Here is a 23022-nt window from a genome sequence, read left to right on the forward strand (position 1 = left end):
TTCTACTTCTCAGAATATTCCATTACGAAGTCTTTGGGTGTAATTGAAATCTTCTGCTTATCGTCCGGGTCGTGCCAAGCAAGAATTGAAACCTATAAATACAGAGGTAGCGGCAACAAGAAGAGCCCTCCAATTCAATACACAAATTGTCATGCGCAAACTCTCGCTCAACGTGAAACCTCTCAACAACCTTGAGATTTTTATTTTCCTTTTTCGCCGGCACATCTTTAGTTTGGATAAACAGCACTGTGAAGGCAACCGGCGACATCTTTAGTTTGGATAAACAGTACTGGAGCCGTAGAATCAGCCGATCAAAGAGCACCTTCAGTTTGGATAAACAGCACTACTTTTCGGCCGACTAGTTATTTATCCAAGTCTCAGTCAAGAAGGATTTTCAAATCCTTATTGGCAGAGATCATCTCATTAGCCTTCTCGGCGAAGTGAGGTATTACAGGTTACTACATTCGGCACATTGAAATCCAAATTTGATATTAAACTTCGCAGAACTAGCAGCTTTGTCTTTAGGCTCTAGAACCCGAAGAGCAAAACGTGTTCCTTCCTCGACCGCAGTCGCAAGATCAAGAAGTCAGCAGCGCACCCAACGTGACATCAACACATTTTACTCTCGGCCGAGCTCGGCCGAAGAGTTGGTACACCCCGCACACAATCGAATGATGTAGTTAGCTTATTAATTACTCGACATGTGCGCCACATATGCTGGGTAGTTTTTAGGATCAACAATATTAATGGTTATTTTGAGATTAATAGTGGGTGGGAAAATAGCATTTTAATTTTTTAACTTTTTAAGGTGGGTGGGATTATAACGTGGATGGGAAAATAAGACAATGTGATGAGTCTAGTAGCTCTCTTATTAAAATATTCTTACTAATAAAATAATGAATTTTCTTATTAACCTTTCCCTTCCCTTGTTAATCATTATTTTCTTCTCCTCTCCGACTCTCCCCCACCTCTCCTTTCTTCTCCTTCGCCGACGAACACAAGGACGAACTTCACTCTCACTTTCCCTCCTCTTTCTCCCTCATCTCAATCATGTCAGATAATCAAAGTCCCGAAAGCAAGGCCAGCTCAAAATTGGAACCTCCCCAGTGTTAAGCTCTTCTCAAAGGGGACAAGCAATTCACTTCTGTTCTTGAAGAGATGATCGTACTTGTAAGTCTCTCTCTGTAGATTAGCCAAGAGCGTTTTTCAGTTGTTTCTTCAATTTTTGTCTAATTTGAATTTGACCGAATCCGGCAATTATGCTATGAACTTAAGTTCTTCCATTCACAATCTACCTGTATAAAATTATTTGTGACTAGTAAGGATATCCAAGAAAGTAGAAGAGAAACATGGAATCAGCTGGCTCCGAGCTCCCAAACGAAATTATATGCTTTCAGATACTCCCAAGGGTACCTTCCAAATCCCTGATGCGCTTCACATGCGTATGCAAGTCTTGGTCCTCTCTCGTCCGCAACCCTTCCTTCGTCGATGCTCATCAAAGCTTCCACCGGAACAAGCTCACTCACCTCCTCCTCACCACTTGGAACAAAGCCACAAGACAACAACACTTCCTCTCTGCACAAATCAACCAAGACGGAACTCCAACACCCGCCATCCACCTTCTAAACCTTCCAATGGCCAGTGATCATCGTCTCTACAATGTGCAAAGCACCAATGGCTTGGTCTGCCTTTACCTTTCAAACACCTCATCTCGTCATCATACCCTAGCATATCTTGATCCTCCCAATTTCATATTCAACCCATGCACCCGAGAGTCTATTATTCTACCACATGCTTCACCTACATACTGTAGATCCCACGTTACCTATCACTTTGGATTTAGTCCTCTTACAAACGAGTATACGGTTCTTCAAGTGCAAACGTTCCGGCCTCACCATTCAATTCCAACGGATATGACCTTCATGTTCAAGATTTTCAAATTAGGTACTAGTTTATGGAGGCGCCTAGAGGTAGACCGTAATGATCTCCCCTTTGAACCTCTCCAGTGTCCGTTTGAAGTGCAAAGTGTGTGCATCAGTGGGGCCATGCATTGGATGCATTTGAAAGAAAGTGTTGTAGTGGTTTTTGACATTGGAGACGAGAAATTCAGAGTGATCCCACTTCCTCAAGATTATGTCTGTTTTATACATCGTATTGGTTACCCCATGGGAGAATCAATAAGAAATGTGGTTGAGGTGGGCGGATGTTTGGCTCTAATAGGTGACAAGACATTGGTGAGATCACAGAATATGATGGCGTTATGGATTTTGAAGGACTACGAAAATCAAGTGTGGATTAGGGAGGCTATCACGTTTCCCCTTCGTTGGAGGGCGTTAGGATGCCCCGTTCCATTGCGAACCATTCACAATGGTGAGCTCCTCCTCCAATCTATTGAATTACATGTGCATGAACCGCCGGACCATGTGAGAGTGCATGTGTACAATATGGAGAGTAAAAGCTTTAGGGGAAGTGAAATTGGCCTACCCTGGACATTTCTTAACGATGCTCGATTGAAGTTAGTTGTGGGTTATGATGATAACATTGTGCCCTTACGATGAGATGCGATGGCCTATTGGATCGTCTGAATCAAATGCCATACATTGGTATGTATTCTGTTTTGCCTGCTGTTTAATCTTATCGAACCTTGTAATTTTGATTGGTCTTGATATGGCCATGTAATGTTCTCTGTAATTTTATTTGGGTTGGTTGTTATAAAAATCTCATGTGACATACATTTCAGAAGAAAAAAAAAAGTAGATCTTTTTCATGCTACAAGAATTTTGACAGAATTATTAACGAATTTGAACCTTGTAAAGTGAGACATATAAACTGCATAGTCAGATGTTCAAACTTTGAATCGGATAGAGTGTGACAAATAGTAACCTAGTGGAAGGTCATGAACCTGCAATTAATATTACTTTCATTTTTTGAATTTTGAAATAAGTTATTTTTGTATTTTGTTGGAGTTTTCAAGCTAGTTCACCAAAGCAGCTAAACGGCATGGTCAGCATGCGCATATAGAAATACATTCAAACTTAGAACTTGTCTATTCTTCAGATATAAACTATGAACTTTGGATTTCCCAATTCCCATACTTCATCGGCCACTACAAAACTAGCTAAGAAAATTGTCTCTCAATATAAAGTCTTCCTCTTTTCTAAGTATGCGTGGTTTCACTTTAAGACATTAATCTGTCATGCAAAATAGTGAATTAATTGAGGAATACTAGTTGATATAAGGCTTTGGTTTCACAACAATACTATTGTAAAACACATTTTCTTGTCGATTAGAAAAACATAATAAAGCTAGCTAGGAGTAAAAGCACACAAGTCGCAACAATACTATTGTAAAACACATTTTCTTGTCGATTAGAAAAACATAATAAAGCTAGCTAGGAGTAAAAGCACACAAGTCGAAAAATGCAGAGTATCCAACCAAAAGCACACAAACAAAAGCTACAAGGTGAAGAAACTTTAGGATAGGCTTGGGCCTCTCCTTGTCCTCAAGTGGCTTCACCACTGAGCCGAATGGATTGAAGATGAAAATGGAGCGAAGAAGACAAAGAGATTCAGCGGGAATTTTCAAATTTAGCGTATGAGCTTCGATTTGAGCTCGTGATACATTCCTGGAAATAGAACAACGCGCCGGTTTAAACACACAATTTTTTTATATGTACGGGGGATTTTAGCCATTTGAGGATGTTTAGGCTTCCAGCCGCATTTTAAATTATGTTGATAAAAATTGGACTTTTCATTTCATTGTCATTGTTTGATCCAAAGACTCTTGAGCCTCTGATTTTATGTCTTTAGAAGCGTTGATTTCCAATGTAAACTCAACTTTCATCAATATTAATCAAACAAAACCTTTGGATTTCTCTCAAATTCTGGTGGACTGCAGAACTTGTTCTTTAAGGACTAAAGCTGGTAATCCTTATTAGCTTTGTATTGCGTCAATTGATAAGTTGTGCTAATCAAGGACTACTTTGACTAAAAAGTCGGCCATGTAATGTTCTTTGTAATTTTATTTGGGTTTAGGTGTTTATAAAAATCTCAATAGACATACATTTCAGAAAAGAAAAAAAAAAGGTCTCTTTCATGCTACACGAATTTCGACGGAGTTGTTAAGGGATTTGAACCTTGTAAAGTGAGACAAATAAACTGCATAGTTAGCATACACATATAGAAATACATTCAAACTTAGAACTTGTCAATTATTCGGATACAAAATATGAACTTTAGATTTCCCAATTTCTCCATCGGCCACTACAAAACTAGTTGTGACTCGTTACTTGTAAGGTAACTTATCCCTTAAGAAGGAAATCTAGAGTATGGATCAAGACATGGAATCAGCTGGCTCCGAGCTCCCAAGCGAAATTGTATGCTTTCAGATACTACCAAGGCTGCCGTCCAAGTCCCTCATGCGATTCAGATGCGTAGGCAAGTCTTGGTCCTCTCTCGTCCGCAGCCCTTCCTTTGTCGACGCCCATCAAACCTTCCACCGTAACAAGCTCAATCACCTCCTCCTCACTACTTGGGACAAATCCACAAGGCAACAACACTTCCTCTCTGTGCAAATCAACCAAGAAGGAATTCCAACAGCTGCCACGCACCTTCTAAACCTTCCAACATTGTCCTTCAATCAACGTCTCTACAATGCAGAGAGTATCAACGGCTTGGTCTTCCTTTACCCTTCGAATACCATGTTCCCCCATCACAATCAAGCCAATCGTGATAATCTTCTTCGCATGTTCAATCCCTCAACACGGGAGTTTATTGTTCTTCCACATGCATTTCCCAGGTGCTGCCGTAGTGCCCATTCTACACATCACTTAGGGTTTAGTCCTCTTACAAATGAGTATAAAGTTCTCCAAGTACAAAGGTTTCAGCCTCGTGATTCTATGACAAGGGGTATGACTTTTATGTTCAAGATATTCAAATTAGGCACAAGTTTATGGAGGTGCATAGAGTTAGACCTTAATGACCTACCTTTTGATCCTTTCAAGTGCCCGTTTCATAGGAGAAATGTGAGTGTCAATGGCGCCATACATTGGATGCATGACACGCAAAATATCTTAGTGGTTTTCGACATTGGAGACGAGAAATTCAGAACAATCCCACTTCCTCGTGATTATAATTGCGCTATACATAAATTTAACTTTGCACATGGGAATATAGTTGAAGTGTTTGGATGTTTGGCGTTAATTGGCGACGAGCAGTTGACACAACAAAATATGATGGGGTTATGGATTTTGAGGGACTACGAAAATCAAGTGTGGGTTAAGGAGACTTTCAGATTTCCCTTTGTTTGGAATGAATTGGGTTACCCCGTCCCTTTCTGTTCCATTCACACAGGTGAGCTCCTCCTCCAATCTTCGAAGTTAAGCAGACAACACCCGAATCATGTGAGACTGCATCTCTACAATATGAAGAGTAAAAGTTTTAGGGAAAGTGAAATTGTTTTGCCCTCCGAATGGGGATTCCAGTATGATACTCGATTGACCTTACTTGCTAGCTTTGAAGATAGCATTGTGCCCTTAAGATGAAATGGACTATTTGTTCATCAAGTTTTAGTTCAACGGTTAGGATCGAAACTTGAAGCTTTCAATTCTCCAACTCGATTTTTTTTTTTTATTTGGAGAAATTTATCATTTTTTTTTTTTAGTTTTGTAAAGCTTAACCATGTGGTTTTTGTTATGTTTTCCAGTAGTTTGAGTGAGTGTGATATCTACATATAAGAATCAGACAGTTGAGTTAGATACTTATAACCTCCTACTACACTAGGATGTATTCAATATGTTTATCACGCACAGTTTAATATATTGCACTTATAATTTTAATAAATTGGTATCACACTCAAATTTTACCGCTTATTGTTAATGTGATTCTTCCACGATTTCAATATATTAGTATCACAGGCCTACTCATAAGTTCTCTAGTTACTAGGTTGGCAAAGTGGTGGGTAACACCCACTGGGTATGCCGTTTCCTGCCAAAATTCGTTCTAGAATGTTAATTGTAGAAAAAAAATTTCTTACAAGAAATATAAATTTTGAATCAATAATCTCACCAAAATTGGCTCCTTCGAAAATAATACAAAAAAGTAGTGCTATTAACATGTTCATTTTCATTTTTTATGTGCTTTCTTTTTAATTTTCAGTCATCAGTTCAGATAAATTAAAAAATATTAAATACAAAAAATTAATGAACGTGTAAAAAAATTAGAAACGAGACTCTCACGTAAAACTCACCGTTTCGTGAAATTACAGAAATGAAAATTTAAAACAAAAATAGGTCTTCCTCCGTGAGAAAATAGGTCTCCTCCCCCGAGCCGCTGCAATTTTGGCGCCACCGCGAGCAGCCCGGGCCAAACATCCACCATCTCTCCAACTCCAAGGTTTTAGCAAATTGGGTCGCAGACGATTCACGAATAGGATTAATCGACCAAATCGGAAATCTCCAAGGGTTTGCGCGAATTGGGTAACAGTCCTCCCTTCTACTTGTGTTGCAGATTCTCAATTCTGTACAAGGAAAGCCGATTAGCAAAACGGCGCCGCTTAAAACTTTGAAGGAGCGTAGTGCAGAAGCTCGAGGACAAACTTCCCAAGTGTGTGATTATTTGAACAATCACATCCACAAGAGAGCTTCTTCTTCGTCTACGAAAAGGTTTGCTTCCCGAATTTTCATTTTTGTTTTCATTTTTATGTTTTAACAAAAGATATTATGGGTGGAAAAGTAGGCTAAGCCTCAGTGCTTTACAATAGGTTAGCAATCACGTGGTTCAAATTCGTATTTGACGAGAATTGAACTTAATGCTTATAACTTAAATGGTGGGTTTCTAATACTCTTTGAATCAATTAAAATTTGTAACTTTGCTAAGTGGTGGATTGTTGGTTAGGACCTTCCTCTTCAGCGTATTCAAATCCTTCCCCTTCCGTTTAGCGTAGATTAATCATTAATGTAGAGTATCGCTAATTTTGAATCAGTTTGTGTTTTGAATTTTTTTATATTTTGATTGTAGCAAATTAAGAACAGAGATTTCCAATGCTGGCAGCAGCAATAAGTTGGTTTTCGGGGCGATAAGTTGATTGTTGGGTGCATGGAGCAATGCTTGTAAGCTGAATTTCAGGGCGATAATTTGTTTGTTGTATTGTGTTTGATCTTATTGTAGGATCGAATGGGGCCTAGATGGAAAGGAAAAGGTGCGGAAGCTAAAGCACTTGCAGATCCAATGTCAAAGATAGTATTGAAGCTTCAGTCGTCTCTTATCCAATCAGATGCCCGAGGAATCTTATGCGGGAGCAGCGTACTTCTTGCTGCAGAAGAAGAACAAGCCCTTCTCTTCGGTCATGCCTACTTTGGCCACCCGATTGTTAATGCCGATAAGGATAGGCAGTGGTTTCAGTTGGGCATGGAAGAGGCATTTTTCCTGTGCTATTCTTTAAAGTGCCTCAAGATAGCAGGCGAAGATAAACGCCTGAAGGACGATCAAGAGCTTTGGCAGTGCATGAAGTCCAAAAAAGCTGGATTTCCTGTATTTTACAAGGCGTATTCTCACCTTCGAACCAAAAATTGGGTTGTGAGACCCGGACTTCAATATGGTGCGGACTTTGTTGCTTACCGTCACCATCCGAGTTTGGTCCATTCTGAATATGCTGTGCTTGTGTCATCAGAAGGAGATGCTGAAGCAAATGGGCGATTGAAGGTGTGGTCTGATGTTCATTGCACCTTAAGGCTTTGTTTAGGTGTTGTAAAGACATTGCTAGTTCTAACTATTAGTAAAAATGGTGACAATGATGATTCTCCGTCGTGTTTGGCAAACTACATGGTTGACGAGCGCACAGTTACAAGATGGAGTCCGGAACAAAGCCGCGAGGAAGACACATCAGATGATGTGGAATCACAAGCAAGAGAGTAGTCGAAAATGGAACGAGGTCAGTGGTCGAATATAATCGTTTTTCTAATTTTACAATTTCCATGTTCATGTTGCAAGTTAAATGAATGTGTTTCACATCTGGGGAATTCAATTTAGAGTTGATTTTCTGCATTTCAATGTCATCTGTGCAACTTACATAAAAAGAGTAATGCAAACTACGTGTCCTTCAGACGTATATGTACAAAGTGTGGACACTTTTGCACATCGTCGAGGTACATCACACCCCAACACAACACAACGCCACCAAATCAAGCACCTACACTACCGCTTTCCACGTCGTGATTGCAGTTAGTGTAAACACATGCCGAAGAAAAATCAAGCAAATTGGCATCCTTTTTCCTCTCCAGCAGATGGTTAATAGAGTCTACAAGGCTATAGAGTACCAATAATTCACATATACGGCCCAATTATCGAAATTCAAACCAAATTCATAATGCTCACTTGACTAAGACAAGTAAGTCCTATAAGTGCAACCCCGAAAACCTTAACATAGATTTTTCACATAGTTTTTTCACGTATTAAATTCTCTACCACTATAATTAGAGTTGGAAAGCACTTGGGTGTGATTTTGTCATCCGAGCCTCGCCATAGGGTTCGTCGTTGTCAATCCGACGGTTGTTGCGGAATGCTGCACAACCGATCACATAGAAGATAACTAGGATGATCAACACAACAATGTTGACCACAGAGACCTTCCTCCAGCTCTTCCTGATGCTGGCCAAGAGACCAGCTCTGCAAGAATTGCAGGAATAGCAGAGTTGCTGTTGGTCATTGCTCCACAGTGTGCAGTCCGTACTGGTCCCGGAAAAACCTGCTCCGGTGGTCCAGACAGTCTCGTTCACGTAGCTATATCCACATTCTGTAGGGGGCTTGCAGCAGCCAGACTGTAGAACAAATGAGGGGGAAATGGTACTTCAGTCATCATATCAATACAAATACACGCTCGCTCGCTCGCACGCACATATACCGTCCTTACGAAAGAAACGTTTTCTTTTTCTGTGATTTTCAATTACTTTTCCTTCATATTTTGCTATGTTTTCCTAATAGCTACAGATTCTAACTTGAGCAAGTGAAACAGATCACCCTTAAGTAATGCCATATACCATACTTATGTATAAATAGGCCAAAGAATAATTTTGGTCCTTGTAGTTTTGGTTGACGCTATAAATAAAGTTATAGTTCTTTGAAATTATTTCTTTCTTCTCTAGTGATTTTAAAATTGGACGTTCCAACATGTGAAGTATGGAACATGCTCAATAATATCTGAACCGGGATCCTCTTTATGAGGATTCTAGTGATCTGTCAATCTTGTTCGTTCATCGTACATCGTACGATCAGAAATTATTTTAAATATTTTTATTTAAAATTAAACACAAACAATACTTGATAAAAAATAACTACACGATGTACAATAAAAAGACACGATTCACAAATTCTCAGAATCCTCATCAAAAGAAACCGGATCCTGTTGGATAATATCTGGAACGTTGCATTTTTCCACCAAGAAGTTAAAGACACTTTTTCTTGGTTACACCAATAATGTGTGGACTTAATTTTTTAATGGACAAAGAAAAATATACAAAAAAATAAAAATAAAATAAAATAAAACGAAAAGTGAGCCCAAAAAAGATATGGGAAAACTTTATGTCAAATCCAAGTTTGTTCCAAGGTGCACCATTATTATTTCCTACCTCTAAAACAAGTACCAGACAAAATATGAGAAAAGGATGTTTAACCTAAAAAGAAATTCTGTTACCATAAAGATAACATGTGAACCTTCCTTCTTAAAACATTTTATAGGACTCTCTTGACTTCTAAGAGTTGCTCGAATTTTAGGTCGGTTGGTTTTTTACTAGTTAGCTCTTTGTTTAATGATATTTTTCTTTTAATTACGTAGACATCTCAAATTCGAATACCCGTTGTCGATAAGTTACTTTGTATTTTTTAATGAGTGTTAATAAGTATCTTGAGAGAAAGTGTAACAAGGCTACAAGTGGGCTTTTCTGTTTTTATGCGCAGTGGGGTTTAACAAGTGGTATCTTGTTAACATCACTTCCACTGATGAAATGCAGACACAATTATGGGAATTAGGTATTTTATCGGTTAAGCTCCCCGCCCAGTCCATTGTGCCATTATATCATTGTTGAAAAAGCTTAGGGTTGATATTGACGGTCTAAAAATCTTATAGTATGTTTTTAATAAGTTCATTTACTTTTAAGAATACAAAGAAAATTTTAAACTGTAAATAACAGTACTAAAAGTATTATGTTTTAACTTGTAATTACATGAAGAATTTTATATTATTTTAACTTTTACATGAGCCTATAAATTTAAGAGAGTTTTAACGAAAAGTCCGCAGTAGTGTTCATTTTATCAAAAAATCAAATTTTTACGCTAAAAAGTCAAACCTGCTACTATTCATTTTACTCTTTTCATTAGTTTTCCTTCAATTTAATTGATGGTTTGGCCTAGGAAACACAATGTTATTCCTTTGTTTGTCAAAATTAAAAAGTTATAAAAAATATAAAAAATGTGGCGTATGAATAATTGTTGAATTTAAGCTCTTAGTGTAGATAATTTTGTTTGTTTAAAAAAATAACTGATAAATTTAAAGCAAGATTTTTTAACAAAAAGGCAAACTTATTGGTACAATACAAGAACCAATTAAAAGGTGGACTTAACCTCAAACCCCACCCCTGGTTTGTCAGATTGTATCTTCCCTAGCAAATTTGAAGGATCTCATCAATCCATTAAAATCCAAAACCAGATCTACTACCACTAACCCACAAATTAATCATTTCAACTTTAACTTGAATAAAAAACCATTAAACACTATAAGTGAAATAATCTTGTCCCATGAGATGGAACCCTAAATTATTTTTATTTCAACTACTTTCCTCCGTCAAAATTCGAGACTAAGTGTTCCTGAAATTGATCCTTCGCTCAATACTAAAACTTCAACTATTACGAACTTTGGCTTAATCAAGTTGCTTATTTGCTCCCTTTGGACCCAAATCGAACTCCTTTCCATAATTTAAATAAAGGATCATTTTAGTTCTGATCTCTAATCAATCTCATTGTTAAAATAAAACGTTGTTTGTTTAAATAGTTTGAGCGAAGTTTCTAGCATTATGGAAGGGATTAAACTTCTGTATTTATGTATTTAATGTCACACAAATTATGAAATTTAAACCAATTCAAATAGTATTTGCACAATATAATAATTACTTAAAAATCAATAATCGAGTAATATTGTTTTCCACCTATTTCTAGCACACAAAAAATTGCACCCACGTAATTATCAACCTATATTAAAAAAAAATGTTGATATATTTTAAAACATAAAGTAAATACATGCAATTAACGTGAATACAGTTAGCAAAAAAATTATGGGTACAAATTAAATTAAATTAAAAAATATGGATACATATTAAAATTTTAAATTATAGGTACAAAATAAAACTAGACAGAATATTGGTGCAAATTTTAAAAATGAGTAAATAATTAATAAAGTATTTATCTTTAAAATTGACATATTATAATATGCAAATAATTATATATGAAAAATATTTGTAAATAATTAATAAAGTATTTATCTTTAAAATTGACATATTATAATATGTAAATAATTTAATATTCAAATAATGACATGGACAAAAATCTAAGAATCTTGAACAAAAAATTGAAAAAAAAAATTTAATAATGAAAACAAAAATGAAGAATGAGAACCGAAATTATCCTTAAAACAAATTTAGTGTAGATTATCTTTTTTTTATAAATAAATAAACCTCCAACGAATATGAACAAAACCAAATAATAAAGTTTTCTTTTTTTTTTTTAATAGATTTTGTTAAATTAGTTACAGATTTAAACTCAAAGGAGCTCAAGATATTTCCACCAAAGTAACAAAGGCCCTTATCAAAAAATAAAGTTTCTAAATCCCATACAATTTTTTTTTTTTAAATAAATAAATTCAGATGCGAAAACATGAATAAGAATTTAATTATTCACATACCTGGATAGAGTTGAGCCTTCTGCTGTAAAACATGTCAGCAGTCTCAGGCACACCATTCACACTCCTCCCAATCTTTTGACAAGTTTTTGAGTCCCTCACACAAGACGCAATCTTCCTCCAGTAGCCATTATCCGCCACGCGGTCCTTCAGCCAGCCGGAATAGTCCTGCAGGTAGTAGTCCTTGTAAGCCTTATTCGTCAACGACCTCCCGGAGCCCTTGTCAGTGACGGCGTAGGCGAAGATGATGAAGCCGATGAGGGCGGCGATGACGAAGAACATGACGAACAGGTACGCCCACATGAGGAAGGTGTTCCTGTAGCACGCACCCGCGAACCCAGCAAGAGAAACCACCATGATTGCGGCCCCTATGACGATGAGCGGCCATTGGAGGAACTTGAGGCAGTCGGTGTTGTTGGCGCGGCTGCTCAGCCAGATTCCTCCGCCCAGTATGGGGATCGAGAGGAGGAAAGTTACGAAATTTAGTAGTCCAATCAAGTGGTTGCTGGTCCTCACCATTGTGGAATCTCTCTTTTTTTCTGGGTTTTTCTTTTTGTCTGCCTTTTTTTCTTTCTGGGTTTTGTATTTTGGAAGGTTTGGAGATTTGGTTTCTTCTGTTTCTGCTGCTGCTCTGCTTTGAAGATACTTAAAGTCCGGATTTTGATGAGTAGTGTGAGATGCAGGTGTCCTTATTTTATAAGGGGTGAAGTGTGATCCGTACTCTCTCTATGCAATGACCTGACTACCCTTGTGTTTTGAATTTGTCCCAAAGTGTTCATGGCAAGCTGCTTTTCACTCTTTCGAGTTTTTCCACGTTTTTTGTTCATATAATTAATAACTTAAACAAAACATCATACATGATTAAATAAGAGTACTTAAATAAAGAAAAATGTGTTTATCTCTTCTCTTGGTCGAATCCGGATCCTCACCAAATCATTTTTGTAAGGATTTTAGAGATCCGTTAATTATATACGTTCATCGTACATCGTACGATCAAAAATCATTTTAAATATTTTTATTTAAAATTAAATGCAAATAGAACCTGACAAAAACTGATCACACGATGTACGATGAACGGATACGATTTACAGACCTCTAGGATCCTCACCAAAACAATTCAGAGAGGATTTTGTTGGCTCTTGGTCAATGGTCGATTTCAAATACATTTTAAAAGCATCTTTACTTAAAGATAATAGATTTGCAAATACATGTATTGTTCATATTTATGTGTTTATTAACAGTTAATGAAATGGAAATGTATGTGATTCTCATTGATTTTGAGTATGGCAAACCTAAAAATGAAGGTATGAAATAACTATTGGGCTTTCCTTTTATCCTGTGCTTATTTCCTCTCATCCTCTTCCATATTCATCTTATTAAACATGTCTTAAAAGTACATATATTTCACTACTAATTGCACCGACATCCTTTAACATAAAACTCTTCACCTAAATTTCATTGGACCTCCTTTAACTCAGTAAAACAATGTTTCGCTGCAAAAGAAGAGCAGTAAGTACTACTGAACCCAAATCACAAATAGATAAATGTCCAATACTTACTGCTCTTCTTTCATCAACAAAGCACAATTCAACTCAGTGTATCAAATATAAGTGATTAAAGTGTAACAATATCGGTGCGGGATTGGGACTCGTGTACACCTGCGGAACTCGTTACAACACAAAAATGATGGTGTTTGGGGGCAAAATGGGAAAACCAATGTGTGATACTTGTGGAAGTGGTTGTTGTTATGTTTAGTTTTGCTTAGTATATGATCTACTGTTTGACCTAACTGGATCCAGTTGTGTGTGAAGATATTTATTTGCAATATATTACACAAGGATGACATTTTACGTAATTAATCATATAACACTGGAAGATATTTTGGGCATGTTTCTGTTCATGGAGATAAAAGTTCATTCTATAAGTATTGATCTCTAGATTTTTATTAAGAAAAACTAATTAAAAAAACTTGAAAACTTTGAATTTTAATGATAATGACAAAATAAAATGTAAAGTGAATAGTACCAGGTTTGATTTTTTAGTATGAAAATGTGTTTTTTCGTTAAATTAAACAATACCGTGGACTTTTCGTTAAAACTCTATTTTTATTATGCATTTTTTGAATTGCAAACCGACTCTTTACAACTATGATCAACAGTATAAATACAAATTCTGTAACAAAATAGTTTTTCATTGTGACAATGCTATCTCGTCGACAGTGTAAACGTAAATTCTATAACAACATAGGTTACTATTACGACAATGATATTATGTCGACAGTGTAAACATAAATTCTATAACAAAATAGGTTGTTACGTGAAGATGAGATTATATTACAAAATTATTGCTCAAAAAAAAAAAAAAAAAAGTTTTCTTATGTGATGCTGAAAAACAATCATACTGGGACCCAAGAGTACCAAATCCATCCTTTGATCGAAGTTGAACACTTGTGTCGCGTAATCTCAGCAAGAATTTTGCTCCACACATGAATGAAAAGATCTCGTACACATTCTCATTATACACTAATAATCCGCAAGGCAAACATATCTTCCTTTTTTTTTATTCTTTTTGTTGACAGAGAGGCATAAGAATGTCACTAGGTCAAGCGATCATTACTATATCAACAACTAGAATACGTCAACAAATGACATAACTTGCTCATAACTACTGAATATTGATCGGTATTTTGGGATGAAAATCCTGGAAATTTTGCATGAGCGAGAGTGATAACTTAGAGAACAAGTAGCATAAGAGTAGGAGTGGCTGATGATGGAATATGCAAAGGAGGAGGGTCCATGATGAAACGTTACTTTTGGAATATGCAAGGGAAAAGAAACTGCCGAACAAAGTAGAAGGTGGTCGGCAGTGTTGCTTATTCATGATAACGTTCTCATGTGACCTTGTGGTCAAACGCTCCATACTTATCTCTTTATCAATCAAAGGGATGTTTGATAAATGTGACAATTTGGAAACTCTTATGAAAGTTGGCGGAAATTCTACATTATTGAAGAGCCAAGTAAAAGAGGACAAGGCACAGATGCCCAAGTAACAAAAGGATGTCTATAAGCTTTCTTTATTTTTAATAACTCGGACTATTCAATTAGTACGGGAAGTAAAGATCATAATTGTACCAAAAAAAATATTAATTTTACTTACTTGTCAATCTAATACAAAGCTGGACTAGTAGTTCAAATTGAAGACTTACCCTAACAAGCTCTATTAAAAGCTATACTAATAGTTTTTTTTTTTTTTTTTAATACCTGTACATGAATAGGTTTTAATTGAATTTTATAAATAACAAATTCGATATTAATTTATCATAAAAAGGTCTGCTACAAAGATACACCAATAAGCAGCAGCGGTAAGAGACCACTCCACCCAAAGAAAAGCCTGCAAGAGAAATGGAAGCCGAAGCCCACAAATAAAAATGTTTGATTTTCGTGTTGGCTACAGCCCACTGATTCCCATTCTCAATTAGACCCAAACCAATAATAGCATGTTTACTTATCAAACCAAATATTAATTAGACTATTTTGTTCTTTGTAAAACGAGTATATAATTATGTTTGTCACTTTGTTTTGATTCATTTAATTTGATAATTAAAATAATTAATAATGGACAAACTCAAGGACTATTTCTATCGATTTCAAATCTCATAGATCAACGTGAAAAGTTATACCAATCTCAAAGATCATTTTGGCTAAAAAACCAAAAGAAAAAGAGAAAAAAAAAATGTCTATAATCTTCGTTTTCCTTCTAATTAGGAATGGATATGCAAGGAATGAATGTCATTTTAGGGTTAATAGATAACCACCTAATTTTTTTAGAGTGATTCCAAATCAATCCTAATCTTTTAAAACATTCTTAATAAGTATCAAACGTTTTGAAAAGTGAACATATAGTTCACCAACGTTAATTCATGATGGGAACAATTTTAGAACGGTTTTTTTTTTTTTTTTTCCAAGTCATCTATGAAGTTTTGAATCTCCAAATCGACGTGGTTTGGCTAAGCAAATTTAGGGCTAGACATGGCTAGCCAATTTAGGGAATTAAAGCTCCAAAAACGACAATTAGTAGAGACCAACTTTAGTATTTGTCCACCTCATCATTTAATGCTAGAAACATCAACATTTAATGTTGGTAAAGTCATTACTTAAAACTGGTGACCTTTTCGACCGTCTAATTTTTAAAACGTTAGGTATTTCGTTGAATTTTTTTTTTTTAACAAACAATATTATCTACACTAAAAAAGATTGGTGGGTTGAGCCTCACAATGAGTTAGTAATAATATGATTCAAATTTGTCTTCGACGAGAATCAAACCTAAGACCTTTTACTTATAAGTGAATGTTTTAAAAGGTTGAAACTAATTTGAAATCGCATCTAAAGATTGAGTAGTTATCCATACTTAACCCATCATTTCAATTCATGAAATATCATTTATTAACTAACATGTAAATAATAAAAAAATTAAAAAAAAATTAAAAAAAAAAAAAAAGCAAGACAATCAGTTATCCACAAATAATTAGGTATCAATTCATCAATGATTTATCTTAAATCAGGTATCATTTTGATTCACGATTTTTCTAATTTTAAATAATAAAATATATCATGATAAAATGTTTTTGGTATTACCTCATTGTTTCTATCACATTAGGATGATGTAATCACAAATATAAAAGTATATACACCCAAATACAAGACATATTCTCTCTAAATTACCATTGTCGAAGTAAAAAGGGAAAAAAATGTCATGACGACCAGCACCAATTGGCAACAATCCCTACTGGAATCATATTTATTATTATTATTTCAGTAATAGAATCACATTCAATTTGAATTAGACAATAACCATGCTACAATATATATATATATATATAGATTTTTTTAAGTTTGACCATTATTAAGGGTTTGAAGAAGAGTTCAAAATTATTACATTAATTTAGAAGAGGGGGTGTTTCAAGTCCTGGATATAAGATCTCACATCGCCCAAGGGTGTGGATCCTGTAAGCCTTATATGTATATTTCAATCTCTAACCAGCACGAGACCTTTTGGAAGCTCATTAACTTCGGGTTCTATTAGAACTCCGAAGTTAAGCGAGTAGCGCGCGAGAGCAATCCCATGATGGGTGACCCACTGGGAAGTTTTCGTGTGAGTTCCCAAAAACAAAAAACGTGAGGGCGTGGTCGGGGCCCAAAATGGACAATATCGTGCTACGGTGGAGCCAATCCCTGGCCGGATGTGTGCCGACAAGGACGTCGGGCCCTTAAGGGGGTGGATTGTAAGATCCCACATCGCCCAGAGGTGTGGATCTTGTAAGCCTTATATGTATATTCCCATCTTTACCTAGCACGAGGCTTTTTAGGAGTTCACTGGTTTCGGGTTCCATTGGAACTCCGAAGTTAAGCGAGTAGCGCGCGACAGAAATCCCATGATGGGTGACCCACTAGGAAGTTCTTGTGTGAGTTCCCAAAAACAAAAACCGTGAGGGCGTGGTCGGGGCCTAAAGCAGACAATATCGTGTTATGGTGATGGAGCGGGCCTGGGATGTGGTGCACCTTAGGTTGGGATGTGACACAAGGTGCGGGTAGAAATCCAAAACTTTATCCACTAAAATATTGAACAACATGCTGAATTGTAGTCTTTAACAATTGATACAAAATTAGGTATCAAATGTTTCTTTAGCAATATTGTCGTAACCATCAGAATCGCAAATAATAAATGGAATTTACTTGGTTCCTTAATAAATGAAGAGGAGTTCTTCCTCAATTTATTATGTAATTGCTTCACGAATTTTCGTGCGTATGATCAAAATTATTCATATTATAAACTATTTTTTGAAGATTTTAAAGAGGAACTCCTCCTCAATTTTAAAGAGCCAAGCCTTCATTTTAATAAAACAAGCTGAAAAGATTACAAACTTTGACCACACAAGATATACTTGGTTATTTACTAAAACCCCTCTTGCAGGAAATTGATTTATGAAACAGATTTAATGTCAATGTCGTTCGGAACAATTAATGTAACATCCCACATCGTCCAGGGGAGTGGATCATGTAAGCCTTATATGTATATTCTCAACTCTACCTAGCACGAGGCCTTTTGGGAGCTCACTGGCTTTTGAAGTTCATTGGAACTCCAAAGTTAAGCGAGTTCGGGCGAGAGCAATCCCAGGATGGGTGACGCATTAGGAAGTTCTCATGTGAGTTCCCATAAATAAAACCATGAGGGCGTGATCGGGGCCCAAAGCGGACAATATCGTGCTACGGTGGAGTCGAGCCTAGGATGTTTCAATTTGGTACCAGAGACGATCCCTGGCCGAATATGTGCCGACGAGGACGTCGGCCCCCTAAGGGAGGGTGGATTGTAACATCCCACATCGCCCAGGGGAGTGGATCATGTAAGCCTTATATGTATATTCTCATTTCTACCTAACACGAGACATTTTAGGAGCTCATTGGCTTCGGAGTTCATTATAACTTCAAAGTTAAGGGAGTTCAGGCGAGAGTAATCCCAAGATGGGTGATCCATTGGGAAGTTCTCATATGAGTTCCCAGAAACAAAACCATGAGGGCGTGGTCGGGGCCCAAAGCGGGCAATATCGTGCTATGGTGGAGTCGATCCCAGGATGTGATGAGAGCTCGGACCGGGATGTGTCAATTAATATAGTACATGATTTTGTATTATCTGAAAAAGTATGACAATAGTAAATTCGTTTTTGTAGATATCCATTTCCATTTCCAGATTTTTTTTTTTTTTAAAAAAAACTATCCCAGAGGGTTCCAAGTAATTTTAAATTCAAATAAATGCAATCTTAATGCCCAAACCAATATTGACGATAGCAATTCCACAAATACCAAAATGTGATTTTCTGAATAGGAAGGCATGGATTGCAATGCTTGTCATAAATGCCAAGAGAAAAAATACCATTGGGACATTGGGACTAGACTCTAGTAAGAACTTGGCATAGAGATTGGAGATATGAAGGCCTTGAGAGACTGAGTTGGTGGCCACCAAGCACACACCTAACCAACCTGAATAATGAATCAAATCTTCATCACATTGTGAAGAACAACACATTCTTTAAATAGATAATCAATAAATTTTCAAGGGTTTTTATCATAAGTGGTCCCTAAAATTGACCCTAACCATCAAGATGACCCATGAAATTTAAAATCAATCATTGTAATCTCTGAAAATAGGTGTCACAAATCAATGTGGTATTTCCGTCACAATTCTATTAAAAATTCTGTTAAGTGCTGATGTAGCACATAAATGGGTCTCAAAAGTCATTTTTTTTCTTATAAATAGTCATTGAAATTGACTTGTGACATCAAAATGGTCTCTGAATTTGACATGCGACATCAAAATGGTCCCTGAAATTGAAAATCGATCAATGTAGTCCCACAAGTAAGTGTCCAAAATCATTGTAGTTCTTCCGTCATAATTCTGTCAAAAATTATGTTGTGTGTTGAAGTAACACATAAATGGATCACACAAGTCTAATTAAATTTAAAAAAATTACAAATAGGTTTAATAATTTAATAGTTAATAAAAGGTTGTGAACCTAAAAACCCAGTCCTGCAATCACATCTGATCCCAGTCATCACCGTTAACATTTAGGAGATCAACATCCTCACAACCTTAATTTTGAAGAGCTTGTTTGGCGCTTTCTTGGTGGTCTGGTGACTCAAAGAACGCGAGGTCTGCCGTGAAATAATGAGGTTATAACCGAGGTGCGTCTATTGTTGGTTGAAAACTATTTCCAAACCTCCTCTTAGGCCTTGGTTAAGCCTTGTGCCCTTGAGAATTTATGGAAGTGACTCTATTTGGAGTAGGTCCTATTATAAGAAAAAAAAAAATTTCTTTTGTACAAAAAGGTATTTAGACAACTTTTTAAAATTAATTATTAAATCCACATCAGCACATAACAAAAAAATTTACAAAATTGAGGTAGAAGAATTATATTGATTTGCGACACCCATTATCAAGGACTACATTAATCGATTTTCAATTTTAGGGACTAGCTTGATGGTGTGGGTCAATTTCAGGGACCATCTTGATGGTGTGAGTCAATTTCAGGGATTATTTGTGATTAAAAAAAACCCGTAAATTTTGTGGGGCCCATTTATGTTCCACATCAACACTTAACAGAATTTTTAACAGAATTGTGATGGAATGATCACATTGATTTGCGACCCCTAGTTTTAAGGACTACATTGATTGATTTTCAATTTTAGGGACTATCTTGATGGTGATGGTAAATTTCAGGGACTCTTTATGATAAAAACCCTAAATTCAATTTTCTATGGGCTATGGCAAATAGTACACAATTTAAACAAAATGTGTTAGATATGCACACATGCTTGCCAAGCTAAAATGGAAGAGAAATAGAGAGTAATATTTCTTCCTATAAAAATAGGTTTTATCCAACCGCTATGTATTTTTTTTTTTTTAAATACCAGCTAGTCGTTTTGCCACGCTAGTTCACATTTTTTATGTACAGGAAAGACTCACAGATGCATTTCAAGCTCCCCATGACCCCATCATGGGATTCACCAGCGCTAGAATCGAAAAAGAGGTTTTACCCAACCGTTCTATTGGATAATAAAGTTCTATATCAAGAAATATAAAAATAATATACAATTTATATGTGAGAGTTCCACTTCTAATATCACCAAGGTTTTTATGATAAAACTTCATGCCTAAAAAGTTTATCAACTTCAACATACTTTCTCTTATGAAAACTCTCAATTACCCTATTCTCATTGTAGCATACACCTAACATCGCTATCATTATAGTGAAAATATCAACTCTTGGACGGCGATAACAAAGCCTAGTTAATGATGAACCATGAAAACAAATTGCGTTAATGATTTCATCGAACCAATCTTTGACATCCACAGTTAGTCGTCAAATCTCTATTACCCATGCTAACCACTGATTGAACTAAACCAACTCCTTAATAGAACGTTTACTAATTCGTAATCAATTTGAGAGGAATTGAATTGAGGATGAATCAAAATTGGATTCTTATGAAAGTTGTTTAGGATAGAAAGCAGAAGGTCGCAAGTGAAGCTTCTAGAGAGAGCAATGAAAGAGTGAGACTTGGACCCCAAAGATCCATAATCTGTCTCTCATAGAGATACTTAGATCCAACCTCTAAAAATTCCTTTTTAAAAAGCTAAGAACATCATTAAGGAGAGGGCTTTTGCCAGCTAATCGAGTGCCTATGCCTTCATCGTTTCCAGGTAGGCTGGGTCGATCATAACTCCCTTGACTGACCTCTTTAATTGGGTCGCAGTCGGCCTTTTGTAGTAGGGTACACTGAGAGCACCTTTCAAGTCAGCTGACAAAGAAAGAAAAAAGGGTTTCATCGTCTTTTTCTCGCTTTCACCTGTGATGGCGAAGGGATTTGAGACACAAAATTGTTTGGATTCAGAATAGGAATACTAGTGATTCCATAAAAGTTGTTTACTAAATACTCTTGAATCAGAATTAAAATTTATACTAAATTACCCACATTCTAAATAAATTAATTTATGTGCTAGGTAAAACTTTAATTTCCATAACAACAATATAAATTATAGAAACTTTCTACTCTTTATAATAAAATCCATAACTTTTTTGCCCCTTTTTCACCTCTTTAAAACCTGAATTTTTTTTTTCCTTAAAAAAGACAAATTTTGTTGCGATCTCGCTTTGCAATTAAACATTTTCCAAACTGGTATAAATACACCCAAGTCAAACTTCGCATATTATAAAATATTTAGGGTACAATAGATATAATAGATAAAAAATCATGGATTCCTGAAATCAATTTCCACCTCCCACCACATAATCCAATTCCTCATTTGGAAGAGTTGAATTCCATTTTTCATGTAGGCTCCACATAATTTTGATTCTTCTATATCTTAATATACACATGAATAATCCGCACTCAAAATCAGAATTCTTTATTTTTATTCCAATTACAAGTGCGTAAAGGCATCCTCAATGGGGGTTTTATCCTTCATGAGACTACTAAGAAATTTCATCTCCGATGAGCCAAAAAATGAGGCTAGATCCACTATTGAGGCTAGCAACTTTCTTTCTTGGTTAACATAAAATTGGCCTACATCTAGCCCCAAAAAAATGGTGGGTCCCACCCAAAAAGTAGCAACTCATATTTTTTAATTCTTTTTCCTTACATATTTTTCTTGCAGTTTGGCAAATTAATGATTGTTTTAAAGTCTATAAGAATTAAAATTTCAAATTGATTTAACGTTCATGGGCATTGGTGGGTGAAATTTTCGAATAAATTTGTTTCAAAATTGTCTAATACTAATTTACCAATTGGTGCTAGGTAAATTGTTGTGTTATACGTGAAAATCAAAATGATTTCAGATGGCGAAGTGGGGGTTTGTATCTTTCAAATGATGAGATTGAGATAAGAGAATCTAATCCAATAAACAGTTCATAAGTGATGAAATCTAACTTCGTCAGAATTTGAGAATGATTCATAAATAATAAAAAAAAAAATTAAGATAGTACGTCCAAAAATCCTTTTAAGTAAAGCTAACACAAAAAAAAAAAAAATCATCGCACGATCAAACTACTACGTAAATAAATAAATTTAGCCTCACATAGAAATGGAAAGAAATAACCTCTTATTAGGAGAGTGTTGAAAACATTGGCATTGTTATGAATGCCCACACACAGATTTTTCAATGCCCACAAATGTGATGTAGACCTTGAAAGCAAAAGGATTGTATTTTCAAAATCATGTGATGTAAATTTCAAAATGTAATAATGTGAGTTATAGTGTAATTCCCTTTATTAGTCATTCCCTTTTATTAGTCATCAGTATCTATTCCTTCCACTTTTATTAGTCATTCCCTTGTATTATAGTTATAGTGTAATATTTTAACCTGTTTCGCTCCTGTCACTAGTAAAGGTTATTTCTCCAACTTTTACCTATTTATAACACGTTATCAGCACGACTCTCTAAATATAACCATTTCTCATTTTTCTTCGCCGAAAGAAAAAAAAAAGTTTCCTCTAAGGATTCTGCCTCAACTGCTGAATATACCCCCGCG

The 23022-nt window shown here is 35.8% G+C and overlaps 4 protein-coding genes and 1 pseudogene across 5 annotated transcripts; 4 read left to right on the forward strand and 1 right to left on the reverse strand.

Moving 5' to 3' along the window:
• The first annotated feature begins 1334 nt into the window (after positions 1-1334).
• Positions 1335-2656, forward strand: LOC137741448 (putative F-box protein At5g62660). The gene has a single exon (XM_068481159.1). The coding sequence runs from the start codon at positions 1350-1352 to the stop codon at positions 2556-2558; it is 1209 nt and encodes a 402-aa protein (XP_068337260.1). The 5' UTR covers positions 1335-1349; the 3' UTR covers positions 2559-2656.
• A 1683-nt stretch (positions 2657-4339) lies between these two features.
• Positions 4340-5542, forward strand: LOC137741676 (F-box protein At1g30790-like). The gene has a single exon (XM_068481376.1). The coding sequence runs from the start codon at positions 4340-4342 to the stop codon at positions 5540-5542; it is 1203 nt and encodes a 400-aa protein (XP_068337477.1).
• A 725-nt stretch (positions 5543-6267) lies between these two features.
• Positions 6268-8107, forward strand: LOC137741496 (tRNA-splicing endonuclease subunit Sen2-1-like). Of its 2 annotated transcripts, XM_068481200.1 has the most exons (3): positions 6268-6661; positions 7167-7596; positions 7669-8107. In XM_068481200.1, exons 2-3 carry the CDS (start codon positions 7173-7175, stop codon positions 7911-7913), a joined length of 669 nt encoding a protein of 222 aa, XP_068337301.1. In that variant the 5' UTR covers positions 6268-6661; positions 7167-7172; the 3' UTR covers positions 7914-8107. The 2 variants fall into 2 exon arrangements, with proteins under 2 accessions (XP_068337301.1, XP_068337300.1); XM_068481199.1 differs by having other exon boundaries at positions 7167-8107.
• A 139-nt stretch (positions 8108-8246) lies between these two features.
• LOC137741495 (tetraspanin-3-like) lies at positions 8247-12611 on the reverse strand. Its single transcript, XM_068481198.1, has 2 exons — positions 11947-12611; positions 8247-8815 (listed from the first exon to the last, which is right to left on the reverse strand). The coding sequence occupies exons 1-2, from the start codon at positions 12460-12462 to the stop codon at positions 8471-8473; spliced, it is 861 nt and encodes a 286-aa protein (XP_068337299.1). The 5' UTR covers positions 12463-12611; the 3' UTR covers positions 8247-8470.
• Positions 12612-19632: 7021 nt separating this feature from the next.
• LOC137743944 (U4 spliceosomal RNA) lies at positions 19633-19775 on the forward strand (annotated as a pseudogene).
• The last annotated feature ends 3247 nt before the right edge of the window (positions 19776-23022 follow it).

Source organism: Pyrus communis, chromosome 8 (assembly GCF_963583255.1).
Source record: "Pyrus communis chromosome 8, drPyrComm1.1, whole genome shotgun sequence".
Taxonomy (NCBI): Eukaryota; Viridiplantae; Streptophyta; class Magnoliopsida; order Rosales; family Rosaceae; genus Pyrus; species Pyrus communis.